Consider the following 16,577-nt stretch of genomic DNA (forward strand, 5'->3'; position numbering starts at 1 on the left):
AACACACAGAAATATGAGCCTTAGGTCATTAATATGGTCGAATCCGGAAACTATCATCTCGAAAACAAGAAGTTTATTCTTTCAGTGAAATACAGAACCGTTCCGTATTTTATCTAACGGGTGGCATCCATAAGTCTAAATATTCCTGTTACATTGCACAACCTTCAATGTTATATCATAATTACGTAAAATTCTGGCAAATTAGGCGGCCCAAACTGTTGCATATACACTGACTCTGCGTGCAATGAACGCAAGAGAAGTGACACAATTTCACCTGGTTAATATTGCCTGCTAACCTGGATTTCTTTTAGCTAAATATGCAGTTTTAAAAATATATACTTCTGTGTATTGATTTTAAGAAAGGCATTGAGGTTTATGGTTAGGTACGCATTGGAGCAACGATACACACCGCATCGATTATATGCAACGCAGGACACGCTAGATAAACTAGTAATATCTTCAACCATGTGTAGACCATGAGTAGTTTTGTGTAGATTATTATTGATTGATTGTTTTTTATAAGATAAGTTTAATGCTAGCTAGCAACTTACCTTGGCTTACTGCATTCGCGTAACAGGCAGGCTCCTCGTGGAGTGCAATGTAATCAGGTGGTTAGAGCATTGGACTAGTTAACTGTAAGGTTGCAAGATTGAATCCCCCAAACTGACGAGGTAAAAATCTGTCGTTCTGCCCCTGAACGAGGCAGTTAACCCACCGTTCCTAGGCCATCATTGAAAATAAGAATGTGTTCTTAACTGACTTGCCTCGTTAAATAAAGGTTAAATAAAGGTGTTAAAACATTTTTTTAAATCGGCCAAATCGGTGTCCAAAAATACCGATTTCCGATTGTTATGAAAACTTGAAATCGGCCCTAATTAATCGGCCATTCCGATTAATCGGTCGACCTCTATTTCACACCCCAGCATAAAAGAACTGGCTTGTCCATCACCCTGTTGCCCATCACCCGTGTTCATCACCCTTTGGCACAGAGCGAATGAGAGGTGGGGGCAGGGGCTGTTCTGAATGACACCTGTATAAAACGTTCCAAGTGAAACAGCAACACCAGAGATAACAGAAAGCACACAATCACTGCTGAATCAAAGTAGCAGGACAATTACTAAAAGAGAGAGGAAATATATTGGGGAGAAAAATGTCTCCAGATGCTGAACCATGTCATCAAACAAGGTCCATCAGTTTTCTCCCTCCCTCCCTCCCTCCCTCCCTCCCTCCCTCCCTCCCTCCCTCCCTCCCTCCCTCCCTCCCTCCCTCCCTCCCTCCCCTCTCCTCTCCTCTCCTCTCCTCTCCGGCCAGGCTGATCGAGCTCCACAGCATTCCGCTCCACATGCAGTGTTACCAGGGAGAGAAGAGAAGAAATAAAGAAACCTGTCTGACTGAAGCTGGATTTGAGGGTCATTTCAAGAACACTACCAGCCAGAGCAGCAGCAGAGACAGACTCCATTTTCAGATCATCCGGTCTGTCTCTCTGTCTCACTCTCACACCAAACAGAGATGGCAAATGAATAGCAATGACGGAATGCTCACTGCTAAGCACCACACAGAATGAACGCTAACATATAGACTACACATTCTGACTGAGTGTCTCTCTCTCTCGGTTCGTACATACGTACACAGCTACAGTCCTCTCTCCTCATATACATCAGAATGCAGAATGGAACAGGATTGATACAAGTCTAATCTATTAGAATAGATTTCCATCATACGGTAGAGAGGCGATAGCTCTGGCTGGTCATATAAAGTCCCCCTTTATGTAAACAGACACTGAACGTTGCACACGTGCAACTGTAAAACACTAAACGCTTCGGTCTCTCCCTCCACACACACACACACACACACACACACACACACACACACACACACACACACACACACACACACGCTCTCATCTAACGATTTGAGCCAGCATGGCCAGGTTCCTTTTCATAACACAACACCACAACAGCAGCTATTACTCAGACTAGGGCAACAGCCAGTAGACACACAGAGCAGCACAGCAGCAGCAGCAGGAGCAGTAAAAAGCAGTAAAACACCCAGACAGAGAGGACACAGTCTGAAACCCTGTTTACTTACAGCATACTCAATGGTTCCTTTGGGTCTCTGGAACGACATGCGTCTGCTGCCATCCTTCTTCTCTTGACTCTTCTTCTGGCTGGTATCTGAAAGCAAGCGAGGCAAGGTACGCATTACGTTCATGTTCCTCTCTCTCCCCAGCTTGCCTTGTCACAAGCCGCCGTTTCCCAGCCACACGGGTAGACAGCTCATTCGTCAACAGTGAGCGTGCGAGCCAGTCAGCCTGCGATGTGAGCGGAGTGGAGCCTCTTTCTCTCTCCCTCTCCTAGCTCGCTCTCCTCCTCTCTTTTGTTCTCTCTCTCTCTCTCTATCTCTCTCTCTCTCTCTCTCTCTCTCTCTCTCTCTCCACCACACAGCACAATGACATGTATTGATTCCAGTTCACCTTGCCTTCTGCTGCTGCCTCTCCTCTCACAGCAAACACACAGCACCTTGACCTCCATGAGGACCTGAGGAGAGGAGGAGGGGATGGAGCTGGGAGGATTGGGAGGGAGATAGGAGAGAGAGGGGGCTGAAGGCAGGAGGCAGGATCTGTGAACTTGGACAAGGGATGGAGCTGGGGGAGACAGGAGAGGGTCGTGACTTGGGTATTCTATGGGGTATAGGACTGGGGCTAGAAGGTATAGGGCTGGATCTGAGATCACAGGGATGGGGCTGGAAGAGAGCAGGGGCCGAGCGCTGGGGGTAGAAGGCTTACGGTACAGTACAGAGCACATCCTCTCTCAGTCGGCTAGGTTCCCCCCGTTATGTTCAGTATGCAGCCTACGCAGCAGATCAGATCAGAAGCCTGACACGTCCTTTACTTCGTCTGTCTGTGTCACCGAGCAGCTCGGCTGAAAACATGAGTCATTCGCCATGCAGCCATTCTATTTGGCTCAGGACTCACTGCACTGAAGAGGGAGAATATCTCAGCGTATGACAACTGTAATACAGAAGTACAATACTGAGGTATTCCACTCTGTATTCACCCTGATAGGCAATGTAGTAGGTTTAATGTTTGTAGTCTGTCAAACGCACCATAAAGCCTGCGATAGCTTCGGCGATCAGACGACGAACAGACGTGCATTGAAGCATACAGTATGGTGTCCCTGCTGTCTGGTTTGGTTTATTTGACACCCCACTACTACAGTTGTATAACAGCAGTGTATCTGACATGAAGCTCTGTTACATATTGTTTCAGGTCATAGACATAACACTAATGTGATACCGAAACACTGACGTGGCCGTATGAGGGCTAAGTCAAGACCTAGAATAAATACCACCTGATTCTAAAACCAATATGAGAAAGAAAGAGAGCAAGGAGAAAGAGAGAGAGAGGGGAGGGGGGAGGAGGAATAGAGAGCTACAGAGAGAGAGCTACATAGAGAGAGCCACAGAGAGAGAGCTACAGAGAGAGAGAGCCACAGAGAGAGCTACAGAGAGAGCCACAGAGAGAGAGCCACAGAGAGACAGCCACAGAGAGAGAGCTACAGAGAGAGAGCCACAGAGAGCCACAGAGAGAGAGCCACAGAGAGAGCCACAGAGAGAGCCACAGAGAGAGAGCCACATAGAGAGAGCCACAGAGAGAGAGCCACAGAGAGAGAGCCACAGAGAGCCACAGAGAGAGAGCCACAGAGAGAAAGCCACAGAGAGAGAGTCACAGAGAGAGAGACACAGAGAGAGAGCTACAGAGAGAGCCACAGAGAGAGCCACAGAGAGAGAGCCACAGAGAGAGAGCTACAGAGAGAGAGACACAGAGAGAGAGCCACAGAGAGAGAGAGCTACAAAGAGAGAGCCACAGAGAGAGCTACAGAGAGAGCCACCGAGAGAGAGAATTACAGAGAGAGAGCCACAGAGAGAGCCACAGAGAGAGCCACAGAGAGAGAGCCACAGAGAGAGAGCTACAGCGAGAGCAGAAAGAGAGATACTGAGAGAGAGAGAGAGAGGGGAGGAAGAGAGATTCATTAGTGAGAGAGAGAGAGAGAGAGAGGTAGGGAGAGAGAGAGACTCAGAGCTACATTCACAGCAGCAGGGTGTTGCATAGTGAGGGAGAGAACGGTCTAATTTGAACATCAACATGGAGTGTGATGATGTGCCATCAGAAACATGGCTATTTCTTCACACTGGGAGCAGAGCAGAACCACAATGTTAAACAACAAAGATCATCAGATCTCAGTGGGTCTACACCACAGGAACACATGTTAACCCCCCTTACCCCTTTACAGAGAACCTGTTCACTTCTAGTAAACAGCCTGCCAGATAAACTCTGCTCTTTTCTGCTAGGGTAAGAAGAACATCCTGTACTCAATGTTATCCAAATGTTATCAAGTAACAAAAATTGACATTTACAAAGAATTTATCAAAATTAGATCTATAGGAGACAATTGATTAAACACTGTCATCACAAATGAAGTTACTCAGTTAATCAAATGTTCTGTTTGTGTGACACGTTGTTGCACACTAAACAACAGCATTGAATGTGTATTTGTTTTAATAGTGCAGTGCATACTGGGAATACAAGCGTTGTATTTTAGAATATGGTGCAAGATGGCAACTAAGCGAGATCAAAGTCACAAATAATGTGAGCAACTGTCCCTGGGGCCACAGCAAGTCTCATTAAATGATTATCTCCGCAAAAACAGTGGGTTGTGTAACACCAGATTTCACAGATGTGGGTCAAGGTCATGTTATCTCATTTAATTTGCATCTTTCTCTATCCAAAAGAAGCAGAACTAAAGCAACAGCTATACCACCACAGCTGATATACTGTTGCTCTTCATGTCATTAATGGGACTTGAGACAGCAAATATCCCACTTGAAATCTTTGTCATTTGTCTTTGGCTTATTATTCATCTTGTTCTCCTCTGACTTACACCGTTTCAGCCGTCCAAACTTTAAAACGTACACACCAGTCTGGAATAGTTTTTCATTTATTTAAAACTTCAACAATGCCTCATTGTACTTATTATAGTTGCCATATACTGAGGTGTTCTAGTAGGAGAGTTGATATACTGAGGTATTCTAGTAGAGTTCATATACTGAGGTATTCTAGTAGAGTTCATATACTGAGGTATTGTAGTAGGAGAGTTGATACACTGAGGTATTCTAGTAGGAGAGTTGATACACTGAGGTGTTCTAGTAGGAGAGTTGATATACTGAGGTGTTCTAGTAGGAGAGTTCATATACTGAGGTATTCTAGTAGAGTTCATATACTGAGGTATTGTAGTAGGAGAGTTGATACACTGAGGTATTCTAGTAGGAGAGTTGATATACTGAGGTGTTCTAGTAGGAGAGTTGATATACTGAGGTGTTCTAGTAGAGTTCATATACTGAGGTATTGTAGTAGAGTTGATATACTGAGGTAGTCTGTCCCAGCTTTGATGCGCCTGTACTGACCTCTCTTTCTTGATGATAGCGGGGTGAACAGGCAGTGGCTCGGGTGGTTGATGTCCTTGATGATCTTTTCGGCCTTCCTATGACATTGGGTGCTGTAGGTGTCATGGAGGGCAGGCAGGTGATGCATTGGGCAGACCGCACCACCCTCTAGAGAGCCCTTTATTTAACTAGGCAAGTCAGTTAAGAACAAATTCTTATTTTCAATGACGGCCTAGGAACAGTGGATTAACTGCCTTGTTCAGGGCAGAAGGACAGATTTGTACCATGTCAGCTCAGGGGTTTGAACTTGCAACCTTCTGGTTACTAGTCCAACGCTCTAACCACTAGGCTACCCTGCCGCCCCATTGCGGGCAGTGCAGTTGCCATACCAGGCGGTGATACAGCCCAAAAGGATGCTCTCAATTGTGCATCTGTAAAAGTTTGTGAGGGTTTTAGGGGCCAAGCCACATTTCTTCTTCACCACACTGTCTGTGTGGATGGTCCATTTCAGAGCTTTTCACCTTCTCCAAATGTGATCCCGTCTATGTGGATGCGGGCGTGCTCCATCTGCTGTCTCCTGAAGTCCACGATCAGCTCCATGGTTTTGTTGATGTTGAGGGAGAAGTTATTTTCCTGGCACCTCTCCTCCAGGGTCCTCACCTCCTCCCTGTAGGCCGTCTCATCATTGTTGGTAATCAGGCCTTCTTCTGTTGTATCCAAAGTAATAAGGTTGATAGTGTCGTCAATCAAAGTAAGACCAATTATTTTACAAAATGTTACTTTGACTATATTTAACTGCTTTGCTTAAGTAAAAACAATTTAAACCTCTCCCACTACTACAAAAATACTATTAAGTCCCATAATCTTTCTTAATGGAAAGTTACAATCTAGTTCAACAACATTATCTTTGGCATTTGAAATAAAAACACAACATTATCTTTGGCATTTGAAATGAAAACACAACATTGGTGTTGAACAGTGTGAGTCCGGTCTTGTGACTGACTGAAGGCTGTTTATTTAGAAAACAATGGAGGATGGAGAGGAGAGGTAAGGAGAGGGGGTGGAGAGGAGAGGTGAGGAGAGGGGGTGGAGAGGTGAAGTGAGGTGAGGGGGTGGAGAGGTGAAATGAGGGGGTGGAGATGAGAGGTGAGGAGAGGGGGTGGAGAGGTGAAGTGAGGTGAGGGGGTGGAGAGGTGAAATGAGGGGGTGGAGAGGAGAGGTGAGGAGAGGGGGTGGAGAGGAGAGGTGAGGAGAGGGGGTGGAGACGAGAGATGAGGTGAGGTGGTGGAGAGGTGAAGTGAGGGGGTGGGAGGAGAGGTGAGGTGAGGAGAGGGGGTGGAGAGGAAAGGTGAGGAGAGGGGGTGGAGACGAGAGATGAGGTGAGGGGGTGGAGAGGTGAAGTGAGGGGGTGGAGAGGAGAGGTGAGGAGAGGGGGTGGAGAGATGAGGTGAGGGGGTGGAGAGGAGAGATGAGGTGAGGGGGTGGAGAGGTGAAGTGAGGGGGTGGAGAGGAGAGGTGAGGAGAGGGGGTGGAGAGGAGAGATGAGGTGAGGGGGTGGAGAGGTGAAGTGAAAGGGTGGAAAGGAGAGGTGAGGAGAGGGGAGGCGGGGAAGAGGAGAGATTAGATGAGATGAGGGGGTGGAGAGGAGAGGGGGTGAAGAAGGGAGGGGGGGTGGAGAGGAGAGTTGAGGTGAGGGGGTGGAGAGGAGAGGTGAGGAGAGGGGAGGCGGTGGAGAGGAGAGATGAGATGAGGGGGTGGAAAAGGGAGGGGGGTGGAGAGGAGAGTTGAGGTGGTGTAGAGAGATGAGGGAGTGGAGAGGAGAGATGAGGGGGTGGAGAGGAGAGGTGGGGTGAGAGGGTGGAGAGGTGGGGTGAAGGGTAGAGAGGAGGTGAGGGGGTGGAGAGGTGGGGTGAGGGGTGGAGAGGAGAGATGAGGTAGGGTGAGGTGAGGGGGTGGAGAGGAGAGATGAGGGTATGGAGAGGAGAGATGGAGAGGTAGGTTGAGGGGGTGGAGAGGTGGGTGAGGGTTAGAGAGGAGAGGTGAGGAGAGGAGAGGTGAGGTGGTGGAGTCGGGGGGTGGAGAGAAGAGGTGAGGTGAGAGGGTGGAGAGGGGAGGGAGGGGTCCTACTTACAGTATACTGTCATTCATGTTATTTAGCTAGATAAGTCATGTAGCTGCTCAGGACAGGGTGTTGAGGGGTGGAGGGCAGACTGGTAACACTAAGTTCTCTTCAGTTCTTATACCTGGGGGGCATTGGACTAGTAACTAAAAGGTTGCAAGATTGAATCCCCGAGCTGACAAGGTAAAAATCTGTCGTTCTGCCCCTGGACAAGGCAGATAACCCACTGTTCATAGGCCGTCATTGAAAATAAGAATTTGTTCTTAGCTGACTTGCCTAGTTAAATAAAGATAAAATAAATAAATACCTGTGTAACATTGTATTTACACCAGTCACAACAAATATTTTTAAAGAGTTAAAGCAAGTCCCACAATGTTTCGTCATTGAAAATTACAATCTAGTTCAACCACATTATCTTTGGCATTTGAAGTAAAAACACAACACTGGTGTGGAACAGTGTGAGTCCGGTCTTGTGACTGACTGAAAGGAAGGCTGTATATTTAGAAAACAAAGATGTAACTCATGCCAAGAGGTAGTCCAATAGGCACAACGAGAACTGCAGCAGCAGAGAACGCCTGCATGATGGTGACTGTGACTGGTTTCTATCACTAGCCTGAAGGATACCTCAGGGAAGTTACTTCCCTGTGAGATAGCCAGCCAGGCATGCATGGGGCCACGTGAGTTCAACTTGGTGAGAATGCGTTAAGGTCAAGATGACCTTTGCGAGTAAAATAATGTGTTTGTTGACAGGGATGTGTGGGGCAGAGAAGGTAGGCAGTGTAGGCAGGGTAAGCAGGGCAGGCAGGGTTAGCAGGGTAAACAGGGTAAGCAGGGTAAGCAGGGTAAACAGGGTAGGCAGGGTAAGCAGGGTAAACAGGGTAGGCAGGGTAAACAGGGTAGGCAGGGTAAACAGGGTAGGCAGGGTAAACAGAGTAGGCAGGGTAAGCAGGGTAAACAGGGTAAGCAGGGTAGGCAGGGAAAGCAGTGTAAACAGGGTAGGCAGGGTAAACAGGGTAGGCTGGGTAAGCAGGGTAAACAGGGTAGGCAGGGTAAGCAGTGTAAACAGGGTAGGAAGGGGAAACAGGGTAGGCAGGGTAAGCAGGGTAAACAGGGTAGGCAGGGTAAGCAGGGTAGGCAGGGTAAATAGGGTAGGCAGGGTAAGCAGGGTAGGCAGGGTAAGAAGGGTAAACAGGGTAGGCAGGGTAAACAGAATACACAGGGTAAGCAGGGTAAATAGGGTAGGAAGGGTAAACAGGGTAGGCAGGGTAGGCAGGGTAAGCAGGGTAGGCAGGGTAAGCAGGGTAAGCATTGTAGGCAGGGTAAACAGGGTAGGCAGGGTAAGCAGGGTAAACAGGGTAGGCAGGGTAAGCAGGGTAGGCAGGGTAAGCAGTGGAGCTGAAGATGTGAAGAGCTCTTCTCTCCTACTCTGTGATTAGTGTTGTACAGCCCTGCAAGTTCATACCACACACACAGAGGAATAGCAATGAAAAACAACTGGTGACCAACGTCCCTGTTCCTTAAGAATGTTGCAGGCCAGTAGATTGGAATTGAGGCAGTGTTGCAGTGCAAATGGCTGTATCTGGACTGACTCCAAAGGGAAGTCCAAAGAAAGAAATACACCCCCCCCCCCCCTCCCTCCTGTGCATTAACAAATGCTTTGTAGGGGAACAGCTCAGGGGGAGAATTGTTTTGTAATGTCCCGTTCATTCCCTCTGCTAGCCTACACTAATACACAGCCAAGTAATTTCCTCTCAGCACCCTGGTTTAGAGGTGGATGTAAAGTTATTTATAGCAGCCCCTCACTCATGTTAACAGCAGAGGAGGCAAGAGCTCTGTCTGGGGAAATGAGAAGGTACTCTACTCTACACTACTTTATAATGTAGCTGGTCTGTCTGGCCAAGGGGTTGAGGGGGGGGTAGAGGTGAGGGGGTGGAGAGCAGGGGTGAGGAGTAGAGAGTAGAGGTGAGGGGGTGGAGAGGAGAGGGGGTGGAGAGGAGAGGTGAGGGGTGGAGAGGTGAGGTGAGGTGTGGAGAGGTGAGGGGTGGAGAGGTGAGGAGAGGGGGTGGAGAGAAGAGAGGTTGGAGAGGAGAGTTGAGGGGTGGAGAGGAGAGGTTAGGAGAGGTGAGGGGTGGAGCAGTGAGGAGGTGGAGAGGGGAGGGGGTGGATAGGAGGTGTGGAGAGGTAAAGTAAGGGGTGGAGGGTGAGGAGAGGTGAGGGGGTAGCTAGGAGGGGTGGAGAGGTGAAGTGAGGGGGTAGAGAGGAGAGATGAGGTGTGGAGAGGTGAGGGATGGAGAGGTGAGGAGAGGGGGTGGAGGGGGTGGAGAGAAGAGAGGTTGGAGAGGAGAGTTGAGGGATGGGAAGGAGAGGTGAGGGGGTGGAGAGGGGATGGAGGGGGTGGAGAGGAGAGGTTAGGAGAGGTGAGGGGTGGAGAAGTGAGGAGGTGGAGAGGGGAGGGGGTGGATAGCGGAGGAGAGGGGTGGGAAGGAGAGGTGAGGGGGTGGATAGGGGAGGAGAGGGGTGGGAAGGAGAGGTGAGGGGGTGGAGAGGGGAGGAGGTGGAGAGGGGAGGGGTGGAGTCCTACTTGGAGGAGTGGAGTCCTACTAGCTAGATAAGTCATGTAGCTGCTCAGGACAGGGTGTTGAGGGGTGGAGGGCAGACTGGTAACACTAAGTTCTCTTCAGCTCTTATACATGTGTAGTAACACTGTAATTACACCAGTCACAACATGTTGATACATAGTACTTCACAAGAACAACCTTCTTCTCAGACAGGTTCTGTATGACAGGCCCATAAAAACAAACATTTGACTTATTCCATATTTAGTATATATAAGGTGAGACATGGCCTCGACTTCCCTGACTCTAATGTGGCAATAACAGCACGGCAGCCATTGTAATGAATATGCATTGGCTTAGTGAGCTGTCAAACTACACACAGGAAGCACACAGCGACAGTCTGTCTGTCTCTGTCTCTCTCTCTCGTCAGTCCCATGCATACAGCACCATCACCACCTCCCAATACAACAAACGTTGCTGGAGAAGCACTTAGTGTTGTGTCAGGACAGGGAGGAGAGGGGGAGCAGAGCAGTCATGTGTTTTAAGCAGAACACCCTCTCCTTCCCTTCGTCCTGCCTCTGCCCCGTCATTAACACTGGCTCCAGGTCAATAAATCAAACCCTGATGCTGTCACAGGCTCAGTGAGTGTCACCCCATCCAGACTGCCTCATTAGCACGCACTCCAGGGTGACTAATCACACCATGATCTCTCCATCAGCTCCTGGGTTATTGCCTTGTGTGCAATGTTCAGTTGGTAAAGTTATTATTTATTTATTGGTTTAACATTAACGGTATGTTTTTCTGTCTCCTGAATACAGTAGCTAGACTAAACATACAGTTGAAGTCGGAAGTTTACATACACTTAGGGTGGAGTCATTAAAACTCGTTTCTCAACCACTCCACACATTTCTTGTTAACAAACTATTGTTTTGGCAAGTCGGTTAGGACATCTACTTTGTGCATGACACAAATAATTTTTCCAACAATTGTTTACAGACTGTATCACAATTCCAGTGGGTCAGAAGTTTACATACACTAAGTTGACTGTGCCTTTAAACAGCTTGGAAAATTCCAGAAAATGATGTCATGGCTTTAGAAGCGTCTGATAGGCTAATTGAAATCATTTGAGTCAATTGGAGGTGTACCTGTGGATGTACTTCAAGGCCTACCTTCAAACTCAGTGCCTCTTTGCTTGACATCATGGGAAAATCAAAAGAAATCAGCCAAGACCTCAGAAAAAAAGTATAGACCTCCACAAGTCTGGTTCATCCTTGGGAGAAATTTCCAAATGCCTGAAGGTAGCACGTTCATCTGTACAAACAATAGTACGCAAGTATAAACACCACGGGACCACACATCCGTCATACCGCTCAGGAAAGAGACACGACCTGTCCCCAAGAGATGAACGTACTTTGGTGCAAAATGTGCAAATCAATCCCAGAACAGCAAAGGACCTTGTGAAGATGCTGGAGGAAACAGGTACAAAAGTATCTATATCCACAGTAATACGAGTCCTATATCGACATAACTTGAAAGGCCGCTCAGCAAGGAAGAAGCCACTGCTCCAAAACCACCATAAAAAAAGCCAGACTATGGTTTGCAACGTGGGGACAGAGATCGTACTTTTTGGAGAAATGTCCTCTGGTCTGATGAAACAAAAATATAACTGTTTGGCCATAATAACCATCGTTATGTTTGGAGGAAAAAGGGGGAGGCTTGCAAGCCGAAGAACACCATCCCAACTGTGAAGCACGGGGGTGGCAGCATCATGTTGTGGGGGTGCTTTGCTGCAGGAGGGACTGGTGCACTTCACAAAATTGATGACATCATGAGGCAGGAAAAGTATGGATATATTGAAGCAACATCTCAAGACATCAGTCAGGAAGTTAAAGCTTGGTCGCAAATGGGTCTTCCAAATGACCCCAAGCATACTTCCAAACGTGTGGCAAAAAAAAAAAAGGATAACAATGTCAAGGTATTGGAGTGGCCATCACAAAGCCTTGACCTCAATCGCATAGAAAATTTGAGGGCAGAACTGAAAAAGCGTGTGCAAGCAAGGAGGCCTAGAAACCTGACTCAGTTACACCAGCTCTGTCTGGAGGAATGGGCCAAAATTCACCCAACATTGTGGGAAGCTTGTGGCAGGCTACCCGAATTGTTTGACCCAAGTTAAACAATTTAAAGGCAATGCTACCAAATACTAATTGAGTGTATGTAAACTTCTGGCTCACTGGGAATGTGATGAAAGAAATAAAAGCTGAAATAAATCATTCTCTCTACTATTATTCTGACATTTCACATTCTTAAAATAAAGTGGTGATTCTAACTGACCTAAAACAGGGAATTTTTACTAGGATTATATGTCAGGAATTGTGAAAAACTGAGGTTAAATGTATTTGGCTAAGGTGTATGTAAACTTCCGACTTCATCTGTATATCTTTTTTGCTTTTTAAATGAAATAATTAAAAGGATATTTCTACAATTTTAACATACATTTAGATTGCATATATATCATTTTATTAAATCTTTAGAAAAATAGAAATGTGGGGAAGAAATTAACACAAAACCCTGAACAACTATGTAATAACAATGTTCTTGTTACCTGAGGCTTGTGCATATAAACATTCCACAGTAATACTGTATGTATAGTCACTGAAAAGGCCCCTGGTCTGTTGTCAAGGACCAAAGGACCCCAGTAGCCTACCCTAGACTCCCCAGACCAAAGCTCTATTCTCACCAATAACCATACTAGCATACTGCTTAGAATGAAGCAATGTATTTGACATGCATTCTACAGAAGTAGGCTACTGTAGAATGCATGCGGACACTGGAACGTATAACCCTTTCTGCCTGTGGATCAATGCAGTAGGAGAAGGAGCTCACATGCTGATCCTCTGGCTCAATGCATCTCTGACTGCTGCAACTCCAACACCAAGAAACCTCTCAAGTTTCAGCCTGAATCAATACCCTGAGGTGAGGAGAAGTGATGAGCTCAGCTAAAAGGAGAACAACAAACTCTGCAGTATCTCTCTTTACTGATCCTCAGTGCACGAGTGTCACTCAGCAGCCAGCCAGTCCTTGGTCAGAAGAAAGTAAGTATCACAAATCTACCACCTCTCCCTAGTCTGCTATCTCCACTGGACTCACCACCATCCTAGAGGAAATCTACCAATTGTACGACATCATCAACCCTCCAACCACAGTCAGCTAAGCTCCCTGTCCAACCACAGTGGTCCACAGAGATCACAGGGGGGAAATGAGCCAGACTTTAAAAGTATCTGTGTGACTAACTATCACACAGGAATGAGAGTTGACAACTTGATGAACATTTCCAGAGCAGCAAACACCACCCAGAATATTCCATCTGAAATCTCTGACGGCTTTAATGCTAAATCTTTATCGTATCACTGTAAAAATCCATGGAGAATAAGAGCACCTCCTCGCAGCTGCCCACTGCACTGAGGCTAGGTAACACTGTCACCATCGATAAATCCACGATAATCGAGAACTTCAAAAAGCATTTCTCTACAGCTGGCCATGCTTTCCTCCTGGCTACCACAACCCTGGCCAACAGCTCCGCCCCCCCCGCAGCTATTTGCCCAAGCCTCCCCAGCTTCTCCTTCACCCAAATTCAGATAGCAGATGTTAGAGCTGCAAAACCTGGACCCGTACAAATCAGCTGGGCTCGACAACCTGGACCCTCTCTTTTTAAAATTATCCGCGGCCATTGTTGCAACCGCTATTACCAGTCTGTTCAACCTCTCGTATCGTCCGAGATCCCTAAAGATTGGAAAGCTGCCACGGTCATCCCCCTCTTCAAAGGGGGTGACACTCTAGACCCAAACTGTTATAGGCCTCGATCCATCCTGCCCTGCCTTTCTAAAGTCTTCGAAAGCCAAGTTAACAAACAGATCACTGACCATTTCGAATCCCACCGTACCTTCTCCGCTGTGCAATCCGGTTTCCGAGCTGGCCACGGGTGCACCTCAGTCACGCTCAAGGTGCTAAACGATATCATAACCGCCATCGATAAAAGACAGTACTGTGCAGCCGTCTTCATCGACCTGGCCAAGGCTTTCGACTCTGTCAATCACTGTATTCTTATCGGCAGACTCAACAGCCTTGATTTCTCAAATGACTACCTCGTCTGGTTCACCAACTACTTTTCAGTGTGTCAAGTTCAGTGTGTCAAATCGGAGGGCCTGTTGTCCGGACCTCTGGCAGTCTCTATGGGGGTACCACAGGGTTCAATTCTCGGGCCAACTCTTTTCTCTGTATATATCAACAATGTTGCTCTTGCTGCAAGTGATTCCCTGATCCACCTCTACGCAGACGACACCATTCTGTATACATCTGGCCCTTCTTTGGACACTGTGATAAAAAACCTCCATATGAGCTTCAATGCCATACAACACTCGTACCGTGGCCTCCAACTGCTTTTAAACACTAGTAAAACTAAATGCATGCTTTTCAACCGTTCGCTGCCCGCACCCGCCCGCCCGACTTCCATCACTACTCTGGACGGTTCTGACTTAGAATATGTGGACAACTACAAATACCTAGCAGTCTGTCTAGACTGTAAACTCTCCTTCCAGACTCATATTAAACATCTCCAATCCAAAATAAAATCTTGAATCGGCTTCCTATTTCGCAACAAAGCCTCCTTTACTCATGCCGCCAAACATACCCTCGTAAAACTGACTATCCTACCGATCCTTGACTTCGGCGATGTCATTTACAAAATAGCCTCCAACACTCTACTCAGAAAACTGTCACAGTGTCATCCGTTTTGTCACCAAAGCCCCTTATACCACCCACCACTGCAACCTGTATGCTCTAGTCGGCTGGCCCTCGCTACCTATTCGTCGCCAGACCCACTGGCTCCAGGTCATCTATAAGTCTATGCTAGGTAAAGCGCCGCCTTATCTCAGCTCACTGGTCACGATAACAACACCCACCCGTAGCATGCGCTCCAGCAGGTATATCTCACTGGTCATCCCCAAAGCCAACACCTCTTTGGCCGCCTTTCCTTCCAGTTATCTGCTGCCAATGATTGGAACGACTTGCAAAAATCGCTGAAGCTGGAGACTTATATTTCCCTCATTAACTTTAAACATCAGCTAACCGATTGCTGCAGCTGTACATAGCCCATCAAATCAACCTACCTCATCCCCATATTGTTTTTATTTACTTTTCTGCTCTTTTGCACACCAGTATTTCTACTTGCACATCATCATCTGCACATTTATCACTCCAGTGTTAATTCGCTAAATTGTAATTACTTCGCTACTATGACCTACTTATTGTCTTACCTCCTCATGCCATTGACACACACTGTATATAGACTTTCTTTTTTTCTATTGTGTTATTGACTGTACGCTTGTTTATTCCATGTGTAACTCTGTGTTGTTGTTTGTGTCGCACTGCTTTGCTTTATCTTGGCCAGGTCGCAGTTGTAAATGAGAACTTGTTCTCAACTGGCCTACCTGGTTAAATAAAGGTGATTTGAAAAATAAAAAATTTAACTCACTAAAGCACACTTTGGCACAACATATTGAAATGCATTGGGTTGTTGCTCAGGCTCATGGGTAGTCTGGGTAAACAGTGAACACGTCTTTCAATTATGGTTGAGAAGACATTGAGAAGATGTTGGATGTGAGTGTTGCTTAATCAAACAGTCCCAGCAGATATTAAGAGGAGGGTCGGTTAGACATTGACCTCCTAACCAGGCTGCAGTTGCTGTCCTGTCAGTTAGGCATTAACTCAACAAAAAATAATACTAGAAACAAGTAATGCTGCCACTGAATCCTGGTCAGAAATCAATGGGATCCCTTTTAACATGCCTGGTCAGATAGATGCAGCGCTGCAAATGTTGCTTTTAATTGTTGTGAAGGTGTCTACTGTTGGTATCTAGGTAACAGAGAGATCTAATGGACAGAAGTGTCCAACAATAATATCTTAATATAATATTACTGGATGAATTTGTTCCCCTGTTTATGTTCTTCTAGTGACCCAACCTTCCCTTTGATGCTATTTGATGTACAGTACATCCACAACATCATACAGCATCATACAGCATCACGTTGTTTTAAATGGACTGCCGGTGAATCTGAAAGGAATGTATGTTAGCTCCATTTGGGCATACTAAACATGTTGAATTGTAGCTAGTCGATATCAGTAAGTAGCCAATACAAACACTGTGCTGTAGCCTAAAGCACTGCTGCACATGATGACATTATGACCTAGTTGTTGTTTACAATGAAAGGTCAAAGGTTGTTACGCCTGTTTACATCAAAGCATCATTGCCCTTCGACGACATTCAATCACACTTATAAAGCATCTGTACGTTTATTTCATTAACGATCATTGAATTAATCACTGCTTGTTGGGTTATTGTGAGGACACACTGGGGCCAAACCAGTGACGCATTACAAATCTTCAATCGGATTAGCTATCTGTAC

The 16,577-nt window shown here is 46.6% G+C and overlaps 1 protein-coding gene across 6 annotated transcripts in view; it reads right to left on the minus strand.

The window, feature by feature from the left end:
• Positions 1 to 16,577, minus strand: part of LOC110511207 (oxidation resistance protein 1A) — a 190,207-nt gene that overhangs the window by 57,022 nt on the left and 116,608 nt on the right. For 4 of the 6 annotated variants that reach the window (XM_021592227.3, XM_021592216.3, XM_021592221.3 and 1 more), the window contains one exon: positions 2,089 to 2,174. In XM_021592227.3, coding sequence (XP_021447902.2) covers positions 2,089 to 2,174 — 86 coding nt within the window. Of the gene's footprint in view, positions 1 to 2,088; positions 2,175 to 5,463; positions 6,154 to 16,577 lie in introns of those variants that run through there. The other 2 variants (XM_090227578.1, XM_090227572.1) reach the window with 1 other exon arrangement.

The sequence above is a fragment of the Oncorhynchus mykiss genome, chromosome 3 (genome assembly GCF_057628025.1).
Source record: "Oncorhynchus mykiss isolate SJ-2025 chromosome 3, ASM5762802v1, whole genome shotgun sequence".
NCBI lineage: Eukaryota > Metazoa > Chordata > Actinopteri > Salmoniformes > Salmonidae > Oncorhynchus > Oncorhynchus mykiss.